The sequence below is a fragment of the Gekko japonicus genome, unplaced genomic scaffold (genome assembly GCF_001447785.1).
Source record: "Gekko japonicus isolate JY-2015 unplaced genomic scaffold, Gekko_japonicus_V1.1 scaffold1867, whole genome shotgun sequence".
Classification (NCBI taxonomy): Eukaryota; Metazoa; Chordata; class Lepidosauria; order Squamata; family Gekkonidae; genus Gekko; species Gekko japonicus.
This window is the reverse complement of record NW_015165877.1, coordinates 300,564-318,636: the sequence shown is the minus strand read 5'-3', so window position 1 is coordinate 318,636 and position 18,073 is coordinate 300,564. Positions and strand designations below refer to the sequence as shown.

The following is an 18,073-nucleotide window of genomic DNA, read 5'->3' as shown; positions in this document are numbered from 1 at the left end:
GGGGAGGTGTAAGAGTTCCTGCTGTAAGTTCAGCCATAATTGCAACCGCTGCTTTGGGCCTCGTGCCTGCCCAGCTTGCCCATGTGGCAGTGGTGATCAGCAGACCTTTTGAAGCAGCTGGTCCTCCAGCAGTGGCAAGAAGGATGGTGGAACCGGCTCTGCCATTGCCTCCAGCTCCAATTCCACATTTTTCCCATGTAGCAGGCTCAGGGCTAGGTTTGGCATGCACTCACATTCGCCCAGGTCCTCTTCGTTTGCTGCTTGAGTGATATCCCAACCGATTGACAGTATCTTTCCTCTGGGAGTGTTGCATGCAAGGCTTTTGCATTCCATATACAGGTCCCTGCCTGCCCTTTGATTCAGGTAATTTAAAATCAGCCTGTGATTTCCCAGATATTGTAGCTGCTCAGGTGGCCAAAGAGTGTGCAGCTGGCTGGGTGACTGGCCTTTTCAATTCAGTTTGAGGGTTTCTCCCCTGGGGGTGGTCCCCAAAAATGCCCCAGGTGAGTATCGCTTGATCCATCACCTCTCCTATCTGAAAGGCTCATCGTTTAATGAGGCCATCCCCTAGGAATGCTGCTCTGTACTTCATGCGTCATTTGATCATGCTGTCAACTTAATTCAGGTTTGTGGCCCTGGTGCCTTAATGTCAAAATGTGACTTCAGTCTGCCTTTTGGCTTTTGTCTGTTCAACCTAGTGATGATTGTTTGGCGGGGTTTAAGCTCAATATGGGTTCTGCTGTGTGGACAAGGTGATGACCATGGGCTGCCCAGTGGCTTGTGTAGCCTTCAAGGCTTTCATCACTTTTTGGAATTGGCAATAAAGGACCACATTCATTCTCCCTTCATCATTCAGTATCTGGATAATTTCTTTTGTGGGGCCAGCCCTTCTTGTGCAGAGCACTTGGCCTCTTTTCAAGCCTTGGCTGAGCAGCTGGGGGTCCCTTTGGCAAAGGAGAAGATGGAGAGCCCATTTACATGCATGTTCAACCTGGGAATCTTGCTTGATCATGTTCAAGGCTTCGCCCAGCTTTCTGAGGATATATTGCCCGGTCTTAAAGCCCTTATCACACTAGCGATGGCTCAGCAAAAGGGTACTGTCAAGGAGATTCAGGCCCCTCTGGGTCACCTCAATTTTGCTTGCAGGGTGGTTTCTCCAGGGTGGGCTTTTTGTGCCCATCTGACCAGGGCTACATTCTCCTCACCATCACATTAGGATCACTAGGAGCATTAAGGCAGACTTGTCAGTTTGGTTAATTTTCCTTTCCTCTTTTATCTAGCAAACTCCCCTTGACTTAGGACCATCTTTGCCAATTCATTCGGAAGCTTTTGGCAGCATTGGGTTTGGTGTATTTTTCAATGGCTGCTGGTGTGCTAAGTGTTGGCCCACCACTTGGACAGGGTCTGACATCTTTAGGGATCTTACCTTTCTGGAGATTTTTCCAATTCTGGTAGCAGCTACCATCTGGGGCATGATGTTCAAGGATAGGAGGGTCCAGTTGTGGTGTGATAATCAGTCTGTTGTTCGTGTCACCAATTGCCAGTCCTCACACTCTGAGTGGGTTATGCGTCTGGTGTGTAAATTTGTCCTCCTGTGCCTGTCTAGCAACATCTCCTTTTCAGTGCAGTATATTGCAGGTACTGATGATGACATTGCAGACACCTTGTCTCAGTTTCAGGAAGGAGGAGAGGTTTTTGATGTTGGCACCAGAGGCAAACCACTACCTGGACCCCTTCCCAGAGGAGCTGTGGGATCTTGGGACACATTGATCATGCAGGGAGTATTTAATTATATCACTCCCTCCATACAACAGTCATACTCTTGGGCTGTGGAGGCCTTCCTGCCTTTTGCCTCTTCTAGCAGGTGATATTCCTGGCCATTTTCAGAGACCCTGGTCCTTCAATATCTAGCTTTCATGAGGGAGCACGGCTTTGCACCTTCAACTTTGGCTGTTCACCTGTCTGCCATATCTTCATTTATCAAGGCTCAGAGCTACCCAGATCCCTGCCACTCTTTTGCAGCCCACAGGGCAATTGAAGGGTGGAGAAGGCTTGCTCCTGGTGAACCAGATGATTGCCTTCCAATAACCCATGACATTTTGGCTGTGCTTTTATGGCAGCTCCCAACTTTTTGTTGGTCTGAATTTGAGGTTAGTTACACTGGTATTTTTTTTGGAGCCTTCTGTTGCAGTGAGCTTGTATCTGCATCAAGGCATAACTACTCGATGTCTACCCTGCATGTGCTCCTTCATAGATCCAAGACAGATCAGAAGGGGCGCGGGTCCCATATTTTGCTTAGATCTGCAGGGACCGGTCAGCCTTGCCCTGTGCATCTCTCACTGGGGAATAGCTAGCCATATGCCCTTCAGGGCAAGGTCCTCTTTTCTTACATGCAGATGGCTCTTTTTTTACCCACTTTCAATTCACTTGCATACTTAAGGTTGGGATACCTGGTGGTAGTTTTGATTAAAGGGGCCATCCTGTGGGCTGCACTATGGCAAAGCTGAGATGCCTCTTGTAGTTCCTGGACTATGTATGGCAAGAGTTTCCAGCCTCTTCTTCAATGAAAACTACTTTTGTCTAATGAAAAAAAAATCCCAAAAATACTTCTCCCCCTCCCACCCCAGCATGTTACTGAGTTATGTTCTGTCCTAGAAGCAGAACGGACTAGGGATAAGCACCAGAAATTAATATCAGTGAAGCAGCACAGAGGAAAAACATATGGGAGGTTGTGGTCACACACGCCAGATGAAGTGGAGGGGAAATGAGGCTATTTCCTTTGGAGGAATTTGACCCGCAGTTGTGCAATCACACAGTCCTTAGAAGCTGCGGGCACAGCCCGCCACTGCGTGATCAGATGCAACCATGGGTAAGTCAGGTTTTGGGTTTTGGGGCTGTTTGTTTCTGAAGTGCTTAAATGAGGAATTGATGAATCACATCTCCACACTGAGGGCTCCCTATGGAGTTTGCGATGATGCGCATACTGAGAAGGGGGGGAGGACAATGGCACAGAGTCAGGATGGCCTGATCAAACCATCCCGATGCCATGAGAGCACGCTGGAGCGATCAGACAGGGGAAAGTCTGTCTGTGGCCCGTTGCAACCCGTTTACTACCGGATTTTCCATGATGTCTTTTAACTCCTCTTCTGCAGCGGAGCAAAACGGGTTGCCGACGGCTACGGGGCGCTTCTCAGATGTTGTTGTCTGATCGCACCCTTTAAATCCGCCTGGCATTCGTGCCTATGGCGGGTATAAATGATCGCAGCCGGATAAAAGCTTTTAAAAAAATACACCTAGAGCAGAACTTCCCACAGTCTGGGTTTTCTGAGGCATCTTTCTCAAGTACAGAGAGTGGAGCCATCGCTCAGGCTCCTCCTCTCCCTCCATGGTGATCTCTAGTGAGATTGTTGCCACCTGAGGAAGACCATGCAGCCAGACTGACTCCATCATCCATGCCTTGAAACCTATTCTCTGATAAATGGGGGGTGGGATTTCCGGGGCCACAGCACACCTTTCTTTTTTTCAAGTTATATGGCTTGCCAGAATGGGAGGATCTGTTTATTATGTAGGCCATCCATGGTTTGTTCTGTTCTTCCACTACAGTGTTTCACTGATGAAGGGGGCAGTGAAGGGTTGCACTTTTTAAAAGCTTACAAGTACCGTACAAACAGCTGAAGGACTGTAAAGGGTTAATTCTTCACAGAAACAGGGAGCCTCGAATGACAGGCTGCTCCAAGTAATCTGATTGGTTAGCATCAACAGAGCAGAGAAAGACTTGAGAGCTGAATGCTGAGGAGAAGAATTCATTTGAATTCCAGCCCTGACTGACTTAACACAGACAGTAAAACTGGGGAAAGTTGGCAAGGATGAGTGGGTAGTTAAACAGAGACTCTCATTTAGGCCAAAGAAAGGGGATAGATCTTCTAGTGAGAGGAGAATTTCCCTACCCAGTCAAACAGGGATTTAGCTCTGAAGAGTGCACAGATCGCTGGTCTGATGTGATTAGAAACTGCCTTTAGAGACCTTAAGAGTCCGTTAAAAACTCAAGACAAGTACTGGTGTTTTAAGAGAAGGGGTTTGGGTACTGGAACGAGTGTACCAGCCTTCTGGAAACCAAAATATTCAAAGAAAGTGTACTGAAGTGTTTGAGGAAAACACTGGAACAAAAGCCTCTCAACATAAACATTTAAGCCACTGTGAAAAGCTTAAACAACTCTCATTAGCCTAAACAAAGGAACTAAAGTCTGTATTCCAACCCCTGGTTTCACCCAACCTTTCCCCTCTAGGTTGAACAAAATATTTTGTTATTTTTTGAATTTCAAAATGCCTTGAGTGCCATTTAAATTGTTTAAGTTAAAGCAGGCTCCTGATCCTTCCCTCAGGTTCCTGGGCTGAGCCAACAGCCAAAATATTGTACTGTAACAGGGTGGGGCAGCCAGAGTTCTTCAGCAAAGAAGAAAACACATTACTAGGGTGGCTCAGTCAGTAAAGGGAAAGAAAAATGGAGGGATAATCTTGCCTCTGAGGGAGGGAAGTGGACGGGGCCATCATAGGTGCATATCTAAGTAGAAGATTGCAGGTTTACTCCCTGGCATATCCAGCTTAAAAGTGTTGGGAAGAAAAGGCCGGGAAATGCCTCTACCTGAGCCTTTGAATGCAAATCTGTGTAGATCATTCTGGGCTAAATGGAACACCAGTCTGGCTTCATCATCATATGTTCATATAATGTTGTTTCTCAATCTGCTGTGGTAGTATGTAAATCTGTTGATTCTTCCTGAAGTCCTTTATTCTTTGAATGTGCATGCATAACTGCATGTATTTATGGTGAAATACTACAAGACTGAATATGTCTTTATTTTGTGAAGGTTTTTTTTTTCTGTGACTGTGTTCTATGACTCTTCAGTATATATTTAAGTTTGAAAATGTTTAGCTACTTAGACCAAAATCACACTTCAAGGAAGTTTCCTTTTTGCTACACTGCATGTTGAAATATGACTCATTTAGGTTGTGGCAAGTTGAGTGTGACAAATGTCAGATGCTGGGTCTCTGGTGTGGGAAGACCTTGGCACAACTTGAGTCCATTCACCAGGTAATCTGTAGAGAACTGAAAGAGCTGTTTAATCGTAGATATTAATGATTGAGTGAACTTGTTTTGAAGGGTAGTCCCCATGAATTAGCCCTATCAGAATGTCACAAATACCGTCAGAAACAGCCCAGAATCTTATTCCCTTCTAAGTAAATTTCAGCTAATACTGACTCTTGTTTTTTTGTTTTCTTTTTGCCTACAGGAAGATTCAAGAGACTGTGGTGGGGTCTCTGGACTCAGCCCCTCATTATGGTCAATGGTAGGAATACAGTTGATCCTGCTCTGGCTGTTATCCGGCAGCAGACATTGGCAGTTATGACCCTATCTAAACCAAAATCTGCATAACCAATCAAGATCCTGCCAAAATCTTAGCCTCCTTGCCATTTCACGTGGAAAAGGGGGTCTGTCTGCTCAGACTGCAGATGAATGGCAATGTCCATTACTTGATACCTTGTTTGGGGAAGACTCTGAAGGCACCCACCGTGATTGCATGTTGGCGTGTCAGATCTGTAGATGTGTGTGAATGCTGCATCATCTAGGTCATCAGAACTGAATTCTATGTGTGCTGCTTTATTGAGGAAATGCGGTTTTTCGTAGTTTTGAAGACTTTTATGTAAAGGGCTCCCCTTGAAAGTTTTTTTCATAATTTCTATTTTATCTTAGCTTTGAATCAGTTACACTCTTTATTCTTTAAAACCAATACTTGGGGGAAACCCTGTCATTTACTTTAACGCTCTTATTTAGAACACTGGCGTTTTATTGTCTGTTTCAACATCACTTGTATCCAGATTGCAGAATAGACTTCAGTTTCATACAGAATGGTTTTATTGAATAAAAACACTGGCTAGGCATCTACAGAGGTTCCACCATAACTTAAAATGCCTTATGATGAATTATAATTTTTTCTGCTAAAAGTACTCAGAATGGATCATCAGCTAAACTTGGATTAGGTTCATGAAATGCAAAAATGAAATGATATAATCCTGAAAGGTTCTTGAGAATGTTATACTGCAACAGAGAAGATGGTTTTCATCTCAAACTCAGTATCCATTCCTCACTGCACAGTTCTTGGCGTCCTCATCATGATTCCTGTGATCAACAGAGCAGTTACTTACTGCTAGCCAAGTCCTCCAAAATGTTCAGATGAAAAGTTTGTGAATAAAAATGTCTTTGTGGATATTGAATGTCGGTTTCCAAGGGTATTTTGCATGATGATGAAGCTATTGCTTTGCTGTTTTAATTTTTTTAAGTTTGGAGATTTTTTTTTTTGTTTTCTTTTGACGGTAGAGTATTGTTTATTGAAAAGGTAACTGAGTGATTCTTTTGTTGTGTGAAAAACCAAATATTGCAGTGTGATGCAATTTAATCTTAAATTATATATTGTTAAACAAGTATCTGAATATACTGTGCAATGTGAACCCTGAAAAGAGGTATGGTACATTTAGTTGTCTGCAAGAGATTGGTTTTATACAGACAAAAATACTCATTTAAAATCCCCTGTACATGTATTTTAAGGAAATTAAATTACATGCACTTATTTTTGAGGTGTATGTATGCTCCAAGTTGTACCTGGGGAAGTTTTCCCACTTAGTACCTGAATGTAAAGTATCCAGCATTTCTTGTTTTACTTTAAAAATAACATGCTGAGAATGCTGAGTTTCACCAAAATGGTAGCAAAATCTGAACAAATGGGAAGGCTTGAATCTCTATAGATGTGTAGTGATACTTGGTTGTGAATAGGGGTTTTTAAAACTGTTTTATACAAATCTGGTGAGAAATCAGATCACTGGGTAAATTAGGTTACAGTACAGAATACTGCAGCACAGAATAGAATATGTTAGTCTCATTTTCCCCTGCTTTTCAGAACTAGCCGGTATTGCAAGACAGCTAAATCTATGAATGTACAACTTTGCTAATATTGTGCAATTCTTCTGATAGCTGCAATATGCAATTATTTTCTTTTCATGATGGCACCATGTTAAAATGAAAAATGCTGACAAATGACTCTAACTTTGAGTACAAACTCTTATGGAATGGGTTAACACATAGCAACTATTTATTTAAACATCAATTTTATTGGTCACTTGGCTTTAAATTTGGATGTCTACTATTAGTCATACCCTGCACTGAATTGTTTTCAAGTATCCTTGGCTCCATCTTAGCTTTTAAAATCAGAGATGGCAGAAGTGTGGAAACTGAACAAAGTTCTTTGTTTGAAAATACATGTGGTCTAAAGTAAAAGAACAAATGGAAATAATTCTGCTTAATTCTTCGGGAAAGGGAAATGATTTTAAAATGGCAGGTGATGGATCATGAAAGAGACCACCCCTTCTGCTGCCATTGCTGCAGCTTTGTTGCCTTTAGCCAGTCATAAAGTCAGGGTATTTCTTTATATTCAAGAAACATTATCTTTATGATGATGGTATTCATGGGGTAGTAAAGTGGGTTTAGCATTTTTAGATTTTGACGGGCGTGTTTTAATTGGTGTCTTATTTTCAGTCACTAGAAAGATTGGTGGCATGTCAAGTGCTGCGTTTCATTACTTCTACTTTCTCAGTAAATGGAACAGATCTTCACTATTGTCTGGATGGTGTCAGGAGTAAGCTTGCATTGTACTGGCTGACCCCAATTTTAAATTGTGCCTTGGAAGGTTATAGCTATAGCAAGTGGTACTGAGAAGGCAGTACCCTCAGAATTCCTTTACTGGGTAAGATCATTTTCCATTTTGTTCAGCAGATGGACACAGATGCTTTTAAGGAAGAGTGACCAGGAAGGCATGATTGAGACGTCAATCCCTTTTGTTAGTCCCCAGCACTTTAATAATAAAATCACTCTGATTATCCATAACATCTGAACATTCACTCAAAGGAGAGGTCACAAAAAACATCTTCCCACTCCTTCCTCTATCCCATTCAGTGTCCACCTCCTAGGATGAACATTAGTGCTGAACCCAAAAAGGCAATGCTTTTTGCCATAGCTTTCAGTGAAAGGTGGGGGCTCAAAAAGAGACAAAAGTTTAAAATGTTCCAAGTGCTCACACTCTGAATTAGATTTGTGGTATCATCATGTAGCCAATCTGATTTACTGTCTGGGCATTGTGACAGCGTCATGCTTGCTACACGTTCTACTATTGGCTGATATGACACCACATGAAGAAGCCCCTACAACAAGTGGTGTAGAAGGAGCTGCCAATGGGCAGCCAAAATTTCTGAAAACAAAGGGCAAAAAATGTTGAGATAGAGGAAGGGTTGGGGACATTTCTACCCCGGTAAATGCTGTTTATACACTTTAAAAGTCCCAGTTGAGCTCAGCCCTAGATAACCGAGGTGGCCATTACTAGATGGCAAGTTATGGTGTGAGTATAATTAAGTGATGAGGAGTGTATTAAGTGACAAGAAGAATCTTACCACACTTCCACATCTAATCGGAAATCTGGGGAGATAGAGGAGTAGTAAAAATTTTCCTTTCTACTTGGTGAGATGTTGTAGGCAACTGGTTCACCAAGCAGTTACAGGTCACTTGTATTTACCAAAGAAAGGAGCTGGAGAGACTCCTGAAAAGCAGACTAGAGAATCCACACTAGGCTAACTGTTGGCCACAGAAGCAAACTCCTTGTACTGTCAAACAAATGCATATGTGTACACATGCTAGGCAGGATCTGGAAGATGTCTGTATTGAGGAAAGTCATCTTCTAATGAAAAAATGTTTTAAAGAATGTTATGTCTTAGAGGCATCATGTAGCCAATCTGATTTACAGTTTGGTAAACCAGGAATGGACAGCATAAGCCCTCGTGGCCACATTCAGCCTACCAAGGCTCCCCCCCCCCCCCCGGTAGTCTTGCACTGCCATCCTGTGGCAAGGGGCAGCTCATCAGAGGGCCACATTTTGAGAGGAAGCCTGTTCCAAGGGGGTAACCCTATGTCAGCTTGGTTGTGCCTGTGGCTTTGTGTCACCTGTTTTTAGTAGCCCTTTTGAAAAATACAAGCAGCTGGCCATTGATGGAAGGAAGCAGAATCCAAACCTTGAGATTTTCCATAATGTTCAAATATTGGATTTTGGAGATATTGGAGAACTGAAAGATCCCTCGTAACTATGGCTTAGATCCAAACTACCATGAACAGATGCCTTCTCATGGAGCAGGGATCCTCCTACTTTATTCCCATTAGAGTCCTTTGTTGGCCCCTCCAGGTACACTGTTTGTTGGGAAAGGCTCTGTAACAGCATGCTATCTGGGGGCAACAAGGGGCTGTAGCTGAAGGGAAATCAGGCGTTCGCCCTGCTGCTTGCACACCCAATTATTTGAATCCCTACCACAGTCCATGAAATAGGGTATTCAACCCCTCAACCATCCCACGTTTTCACTGAAGTCACCCTATGAATACTGAAAGTATATCTCTAAGAAACCATGTATGTTGAAATTGTATGTGAATTCTATGTCTTGTGACCAGACTTGACGTTAATCATCCTTTTAAAAGTAAGAATTGGTGGGAGAGGTTCAGATTATATTACTCTTGCATATAGCATTTATGACAAAGTATATTGCTGTTTATGTCACTCCTTCCTGCTCTGCTAAGGTACATAGAGGAGCTCTTTCAATGGGTTTTGTTTCTGCTCCAACTATGAACCCCTACTGTATTGTCTGTCTGTCCACTATTCCTGTCATTCTAGTTCTGTTGTGAGTGAAAAAGAAAGCCAAGTAGCTGGCAGATAGAAGAGTTTCACTCTCCTTCTTTTCCATTGGAACAACCAGCATTACTGCCAAAACACTGAGTGTGATCCATATTTGTATCAGGTTTTTAACATAACATATATTTCACAAGTTTGACTGAGGAGATTTTTAGGTCTTGTACCATTAAAGATTTTAGTATGATCTCTTTACATGTTTCTAATGCTTGAGGCTTTATTGCTTAAACTTGATGATAACGAACAGTGTTGCTGCCATTTGTAAGTTTTCGTATATGCTTCCTTTTACTGACTTTAAGCACTGGCCTTATGGGGTTCAAATAGGCAGTATCCCTTTTTAAAGTGACCTTTGCAACCCAAGTGTTACTTGCTGTTTTACAGTTTTCAGGATATTTTACAATACATGGAAATGTTTCATTCCTCATCCCTTCTGTCTCAACCCTTGGGAAGATCAAGCCTAGGTTTTCAATCGGTTCCTTTGCCACATGGTTGCTGCTCCCCCATGGTCAACTCCCACATTATTTGGGTTGCCCAGATCATGTGGATACTTCCCACATTAGTCTACAACCTCTCCATTGAGGTGTCAATGGAAGGTGAAATTCAGTTCTTTTCAAGGTTGACTTATCATCTTACAGTATCATTTTTACATGGTAGGTTCACAGAAGAGAAGCATGTAGGAAGTTTTAATTTCCATTCATATTTTCATTTTAAATCAACAGACTTGTGCTTGTGGGTTATGGTAAATTGATTGCAGTAGTAGCCTCTTATCCTCTGTGAGGGCCAGCCATATTCTTGAGTTAGAAGTCCATCCCTGCTGCCAATTCTCATCTTAAAAAATCCTTTGTCATCCTAGCAGCTAAGAACCAAAATAGACATGATGGAGATCATAAATCTCCAGTAATCTGGTCAAGTGAATTGCATGCACATGCAACTATGATTTGGATTGGGCCCACCGCTACCACCATATATGAGTGTGGCACCTCACCCCCAGCCTCCTCACTCTGAAGTCAAGGCCACTCCACACCCCAGACCAACAAGGCTCAATTGCTTTCGACTATGATGGACCTCCCCTCTTGAGAGGGCTACCTCTTTATCAATGGGTTCCTTCCCAGTGGAGAAGAGACAATTACAAATAACACTGCTCCACACTTCAATCTTCAAGGGAGTTCAACAAAGATTTATTAAAAGTGAAGGCAAGATAAAAGCAGAAAATTAATACATTTGTTGCAGTGGACAGACAAGTCCTGTAAGCAACCATAAAAAGTCCTTACAATGGTGTAAGCTGATGTCCTGACTAAGTAAAGCAGTCCTCATTAACTTTGGAGCCCTCTCTCATGCTGAGCTGCAAAACAGTGCCCCCACCGCAAAGAAGAGAACGAAGAAAAAAAGACTCTGTAAATCGATAGCAGGGAGAGAATGGCTGGCAGGAGAGAGAGAGAGAGAGAGACTGCTGCTCACCAGGAGGAAGATTACCATTTACAATCTTTCTTTAGGCCATTGCTGCCACCAATTAAGGCCAAATGATTGACTGTTATTTACAGCTGTAGCTGTTTAGGGAGGAGATGCCAAACCTTTATAGGTTTACTCCAAAAGTCCAAACTAAATGTGCTTTACAAACATTAAGTAAGCATCTGTTTTTAAAAAAACTGAACTACCAAAGTGGTTTATGCTTCTAAGTTTCACTTCAAGCATCTAAAAGGGAACATATCATAATAACAATATTTCCATACTATGGGTAAGGGGCAGTTAGCCATTGAACATTCCACTTAGTTTTGGTAATCAAAACAGGGCCTCCCACACGGCTTCTGATGATTTTAAAGGAGGAAAGGCAGAGGGTTTTTTTTGGGGGGGGGGGAGATTCATTTATTTAAGAGGCACATCTTTTTGTTGCTGTCTAATGCTGCTAATACTAGCAAGATTCAATCAGTGAAACCTAGAGTGTGTGAGGGGTTGAATACCCTTTTCCCTTCACACAGGCCCTGATGCAAATCATGCTGCATATGTACACAATTTAACTTTACCAGACTGGAAAAGATCCTTATTTACCACCAGGTCAGTTTGAGCCCTAACCTCAATGTGGAATTTTAGACATTACAAATGCAATATGGGAACTAACCACAGAGAGCAGCAATCATCTTCCCAAAGTCTAGCCAGGCTTAGGATACTTCCATAGCTGTTCATCTGAAACATCTACGTACTCATCCTGAGTAATCAATACAATAATCATCTACTCATCCTGAGTAATCAATACAAGTAGGAATTCCAAATTGCAAACAAAAATAAAAAACAGAGCTTTCTGTGATAATTGTATCTCCAGAATAGAGAAAATATTCTTAATACTTCAGGCCTGTAACTAGGGTGTAGATGATTAGACTAAGTAACCGAAGCACCGTGTCAATACTATACACTATGTTTATGAGATACTATTACAATACTATTATAATAAAGGCTATATAAACTTCAAGAGTTAAGATGGTTTGTTGTTTACATGCAATAATACACCATTAACAATGCATATATTCTAATAATACAATGCCACAATTGCAAAACTCATCGTTCCATCAGAATATACAAAAGGAAAATAATTCATATACAAGCTTAAAGTAACAGTATTTCTTTTTTTTTAAAGCCCCCGGGGGGGATTTTTTTATTGATTTTTTACACACTCCAAAAACTAGAACAGAAAAAAGGGAAAGGGAAAGCTACATATAAGGGAGAAAGGAAAGAACCCACTACTAACTAAAAACCCGAGAGGAGATCTCCAACTAGCTTTTTATACTTCATTCAGACTTTTCATCTTTGTACTTCTTATGAACTGTGTCAATCTTTTAACCCTTTTAACCATCCCCAGTTAAATTTAATTGCCCAGTAACAGTATTTCTTAAATCATACATAAAAGGAGGGCAGGGAGCTGTTTTTGTTGGCAGAAAAGGATAGGACTCGCAACAATGGTAGGGCTGCCAAATGCAGCCGGGGGGCGGGGAATCGGGGCCCGGGGGAAACCCCACCCCCGCGTGCACGTCACCCGGAAGTGACGTCGCACGCTGGGGGCGGAGCCACGCCGTTTGAGGGGAAAACAAAGAGTTTTCCCCTCAAATGGCAGCCATTTTGTATATTCTGTTTGAACAATGAGTTTTGCAACTGCAGCGTATTATTAGAATATATGCATTGTTCATGGTGTATCATTGCATAGCATGTAAACAACAAACCATCTTAACGCTTGAAGTTTAAATAGTCTTTATTATAATAGTGTCTCATAAACATAGTTCATAAACATAGTTTCTCCTTATTATAGTCTTTATTATAATAGTGTCTCATAAACATAGTTCATAAACATAGTTTCTCCTTCTGGTAGTTCATAAACATACAGGGTGCTTCAGTTACTTAGTCTGTAACTAGGGTTGGCAGCTGTCAATGGCAACCCCCTGACCACTGCCACCACTACATAGGATGGGGGAGGGGAATGAAGGGAAAAAAGTTGCATCAGCAGCATGACACCACTTCTAGGGTGAACCCAGAACTGACATTCTGGGATTTAGTGGAAACTTTGGCAAAATCATAGAGTTTCTGCTGAATCCTTGAGGGGCTTGATGTCACTTCCAGGTTCATTCCAGAAATGACATCACACTATTGATGTGACCGTGCCCCTGTGTCCTCACCAACTCCCAGTCTCCTGCCAGGTGCCAGCCATTGGCTGGCAACCCCAATTGTACTATAGGCTACGTCTCTGGGTTGCTGGTTTGTTTTTTCATACCACCATGTTAATATTGTTAATAATTGCTGTAGACTATTGTAAAAAGGATTTTAAAAAATTGTCCAGGGTTTCAGAAGCTAGCTGCAGCCCTCTTGTGTTCTCTGTAGCTCTTTCTAATGTATAAAATTAAAGCTTGCAACTTGAAGGGGGGAAAAATTGCATCATGTTGAAATGCCGACTGAACTTCCAGTTTGGCTCTGATGAAACTATCTAATCTTCTTGTGTTATCTGGGATGTCTCAATCATGCTTCTGGGAAATACATTTACAGAAATGTCCAGTGCGCATTCTGACAAGAAAATAAAAATTAAAAAATGGGCAGAGAGGTTTCTTTTCTCCCTTTTATTATGTTCTTTTAACACTTTTGTGGAACTTGGCAAGCCTGAAATGAGGAATAAAAGCAAAACATTTTGTAAAAATTTGTATAATACTGTTATAAAATTTGTAATCCTACAAATGGTTGTGTTTAATTATTGTGGAAAAACAGTATATTCAGAATAAAAGTTTATCATTGGAAATCTGGTGCCAGTGTTCACGTATTATGATATTCTTTTTCATAACAGAATGCAATCAATCTAGCTGTTGGATGGTTATCTTTTTTAAAAATAATTTTATACTTAAGACATTCTTGACATTATATAGCTGCAAATGACACACACACCCATGCACCTGGTTCTGTTGGTCTGTGTCCACCCAAAACACACTTCCAGTTTCTCCTTCTGGTAGTTCACATCATATCCAACATTCAAAAATATTGTAGACATCTCCCCATTGTTGGTTTGATTTTTTAAAAATGTTATTAGTATATTTAATTATTGACATGGCCCCATATGTGGATACTTAAATCCAGAGATAGGAGCCATGAGCAGACAAGAGAGATATTTCTACACACCTGAGGAAGGCCCCAGGCTTATAGAAAAATCTGAAATCTGCAGGGGGGAGGGAGCACCACCACTATCAAGGGGTTAAAAAGCCCAACACAAGAGATGCAGCCTTTAAGAAATAATTGCCCTCTAAGATCTCAATGGTCATTGTGGGTGTTGCTACATAACCACAACAATATTGCCGGGCTTCAGATCTTAGTTTCTGTCAGTAAAAAGTAGGACAGAGGGCCCTTTCCAGGGCTATTTTGCCCTTCCCTCCTACCCTTCTCCTTTCCCTCCTGCCCTGGAGGGAGACTTCATCAGGGCCAAGGCCAGGGCCAGCAGCAACCGCTGGGCAGCTTGCTACCATACAGTTTGCACAATTCACCCTAGTGTCATGGGGGCTACCAGACAACATGATGCCACATTCATGTGGGCCCAGTAACAACTTTGTTCAACTTGAATAACTTGGCCAGGCCCAGCAGTGGTCATCACACAGCTTACCTGAGCGCCTTGCTACTGCACAACTTTTGCAACTTGGCCAGCTTTTTCCCAGGGATAGAAGCGCAGCTACATGCATGCATGTGTGTATGCATAATTTGCCTTGAGTCTCAGTGAGAAAGACAAACTATTTTATCAATATTATAATAAAGAAATGTGTATGTGGGAGATTTTTAGCTGCCAGAATTAAAAGTCCCCACAACTTGCTGAAGAATGGGATTGGGGTTGAAAGACCAAGGAAGCATGCAGGTGCCTGGGGGCTTTTTTGGAAATGAGCACAATATGTGAGACTGTAATTGAACATGCTTAGTAACTACTTGCATTTGAACTTGTTTTTTGAAGTGTGAATGAATTTGTGTTATTCTCTTAAACCCATCATGTTTTGGAATTAAACTAAAATTTGGTCCACAAAAACTTTTTTTTTAAATTATATAGCCTTTACTCTTTGTAAATCACAAAAATTTAAGAGATTACAGTACAAGCAGAGCTGGATTGCAAAAGGTGCTCGGATACTTTTGCTTACATGGTTTGGAACCACTCCCTTGGCAACAAATAACTGGGTTTCAGCTTCACTTCATTTCCCTCTGAAAAATCAAATCATCTCACATTTACTTCATAACAGTTAATATTAAACATTACCTTTTTTACACAAAGCTATATATAAAATGGAGCTGCGGTGGCTCAAGTGGTTAAGACGCTGAACTGCAGGCTGTGGAAGGTCAGTACTTCAGCAGTTCGAGACCCGGGTGCCGCATGATGGAGTGAGCTCCCATCTCTAGTTCCAGCTCCTGCCAACCTAGAAGTTCGAAAGCAAGAAATTGCAAGTGGATAAATAGGTACCACTTTGGTGTGGGAAGGTAACAGCGTTCCGTGCGCCTTGGTGTTTAGTCATGCCGGCCACATGACCACGGAAACGTCTTCGGACAGTGCTGGCTCTTCGGCTTTGAAACGGAGATGAGCACTGCAACCCTAGAGTCGGATTCGACTGGCTGTCGAGCAAGGGACCTTTACCTTTACTATATATAAAATGTGGAGTGGCATACTATAGCCAGAAGCTAAACAGGGCTGGTACTTGAATGGGAGACTGCCAAGGAGGACTTTTCAGAGGAAGGCAATCGCTTGCCTTGACACCTCTATGCGGACTCTATATGTTGGCTGTGACTTGAGGACACTTTACACACACACACACACACAAATGACAACTCTCCCCATAGGATTTTAACTGTTTGTTTCCAGGCTTCTTTTGGCTTCATAATGGGAGCTTGTAGCAAAATCCGATTAACTGTGTAGTATTCTTGAGGTACCCAGCCACTGTGTGATCCCTGCTTAGTTGGGGATGTTTGAAAAAGGAGAAATACAGTCACAAGAAGTGAGGAAAATGGTCTCAACCAAAAACAAATTTGGGTGGGGGGAAATAGACCATGGCAACAAAGAGGATTGCAAAAAGTTGAATGTTTTCACAGTTTCTGCTTCCTTCCTGAGTCCACTGTTCTTTGGGGCACTGTAGCACTAGGCATTACAGGGCTCTGGTACTATATGACTCAGAACCACAGGCAGGAGAATCATATGATCAAAAACTTTCTCAGTAAAATATCCCACATGCACAAAACTCTAGAGGTATTGGCAGGGGTCATTTCGTAGAAAAAGAGCTAGGGGGACTCATTAGCATAACTCATTAGCATATGCCACACCCCCTGACATCACCGGAAGTGTGTCCTCCCCACAGCCGGCGGCGACCTCCAGCGGGCACCAGCAGGGAGCTCCAGGTCCCGCCTTCCCGTACCTCACCCGGGGGGATGGCGTCCCCCCGCGTCCCCCCCCCCCAAATGACCCCTGGGTATTGGTAACACTATGTTCTGTTTGATGGTCTTGGTGCAGTTTTTTGTTTTGTTTTTTTAATTATGGATGAAGACTCGAACCTGTGAACCTTCTCTTCTTCAGCAGTTGTGGTATTAGAGCCCAGGAACATGTTTACCATGAGATTTGCTATTAATATAGGCTGGGCCTTAATTTTTGATAAAGTTTGGGGTTGGCAATACCAGCATCCTTGCCCTAAACCCAATTGCCTGGGGGTCTATTCCACTCTCATAAACATGGTTTTCTTTCAAGCAAGCATGTTTGGAATCAAGGTGTTAATTGGACCATCTGGCTGAAAAACGGCTGGTTATAGGAAATTTTCTAACCTACCAGGAGATGTTGCTTAAGCCAAAGTATCTTAGTTGGAGAAAGCAATGCTAGTAGTGGCTAAATACTGGGGAATTTGGTGTAGGCTAAACAACAGGGACACACTCTACTGTCTTAACTGAGCCTATGCTCGGTGGCTTAATTATTTGATTTAAAATACAACTGGCTTTATTTGGACTTCAGGCATTTTACAGTGCAATCTAATCTAAGGCCATTGAAAGCAATTACTTGGACTTTGCATAGGCTTGCACAGTAGGCATAGTATATTCTTCTCTACAAAGATGTGTTTACATTTATGAGTTTAAAAGCTTTTTAGGTTTGAGTGGCCTCACATTACTGAGCAGCCAGTATTAGTGGGGGTAGAAGTCAAATTTTACAACATGAACTCTGGTTTGTTTTCTTTTCAAAAAAAGGGTTTTGTTCATCTCTGTAAGAAAGCTGCACAATACAGTAGATATACAGGAAAGGTTAAAAGCCTATAACCTAAACATCTTTCATTCATTCATTCATTCATTCATTCATTCATTCATTCATTCATTCATTCATATATATAATGGCTTTTTTTTTTACTGAAATGGCAAGTTTGCACTGAAGTGAGAAAGAAATAACGCAGTAAGCAAATAACAAAAGAAACACCCACACCCACAAATACTAATTGACCTATCACTAAGCACTTCAATGCTTACAACACCAGTACCTATATACCTATGATGAAGTAGCACCTGAATACTTGTTGGAAGATTTTATTTCCCTGAGTAGAGTTTGTTGTTCAAGTAGGTATTTGTAGAACTGAAGGCATGAATAGTCACGTAGATTATATTGCAGTAACAGAACACCCTTTATAGATTCAATGGTAAATCTGTTCCTTCATCTGTCCACTGGGTATTGATTAAAGAAAATATTCTCTCTACATTTGCATTATGTCCTAGAATGCAGAAGAAAAAATGTGCTATTTTAAGCAACTCAGAATGGCAGTCAGTCTTTATTATGGCCCACGGGCCAT

General features: G+C 41.8%; 1 protein-coding gene across 1 annotated transcript in view; it reads left to right on the top strand.

Annotated features, from left to right (window-relative positions):
• Positions 1-12,219, top strand: part of LOC107110493 (voltage-dependent calcium channel subunit alpha-2/delta-1-like) — a 43,837-nt gene extending 31,618 nt beyond the window's left edge. Inside the window, exon 9 of the mRNA XM_015411279.1 lies at positions 5,289-12,219. Coding sequence (XP_015266765.1) covers positions 5,289-5,405 — 117 coding nt within the window. The 3' untranslated portion in view covers positions 5,406-12,219. The remainder of the gene's footprint in view (positions 1-5,288) is intronic.
• The last annotated feature ends 5,854 nt before the right edge of the window (positions 12,220-18,073 follow it).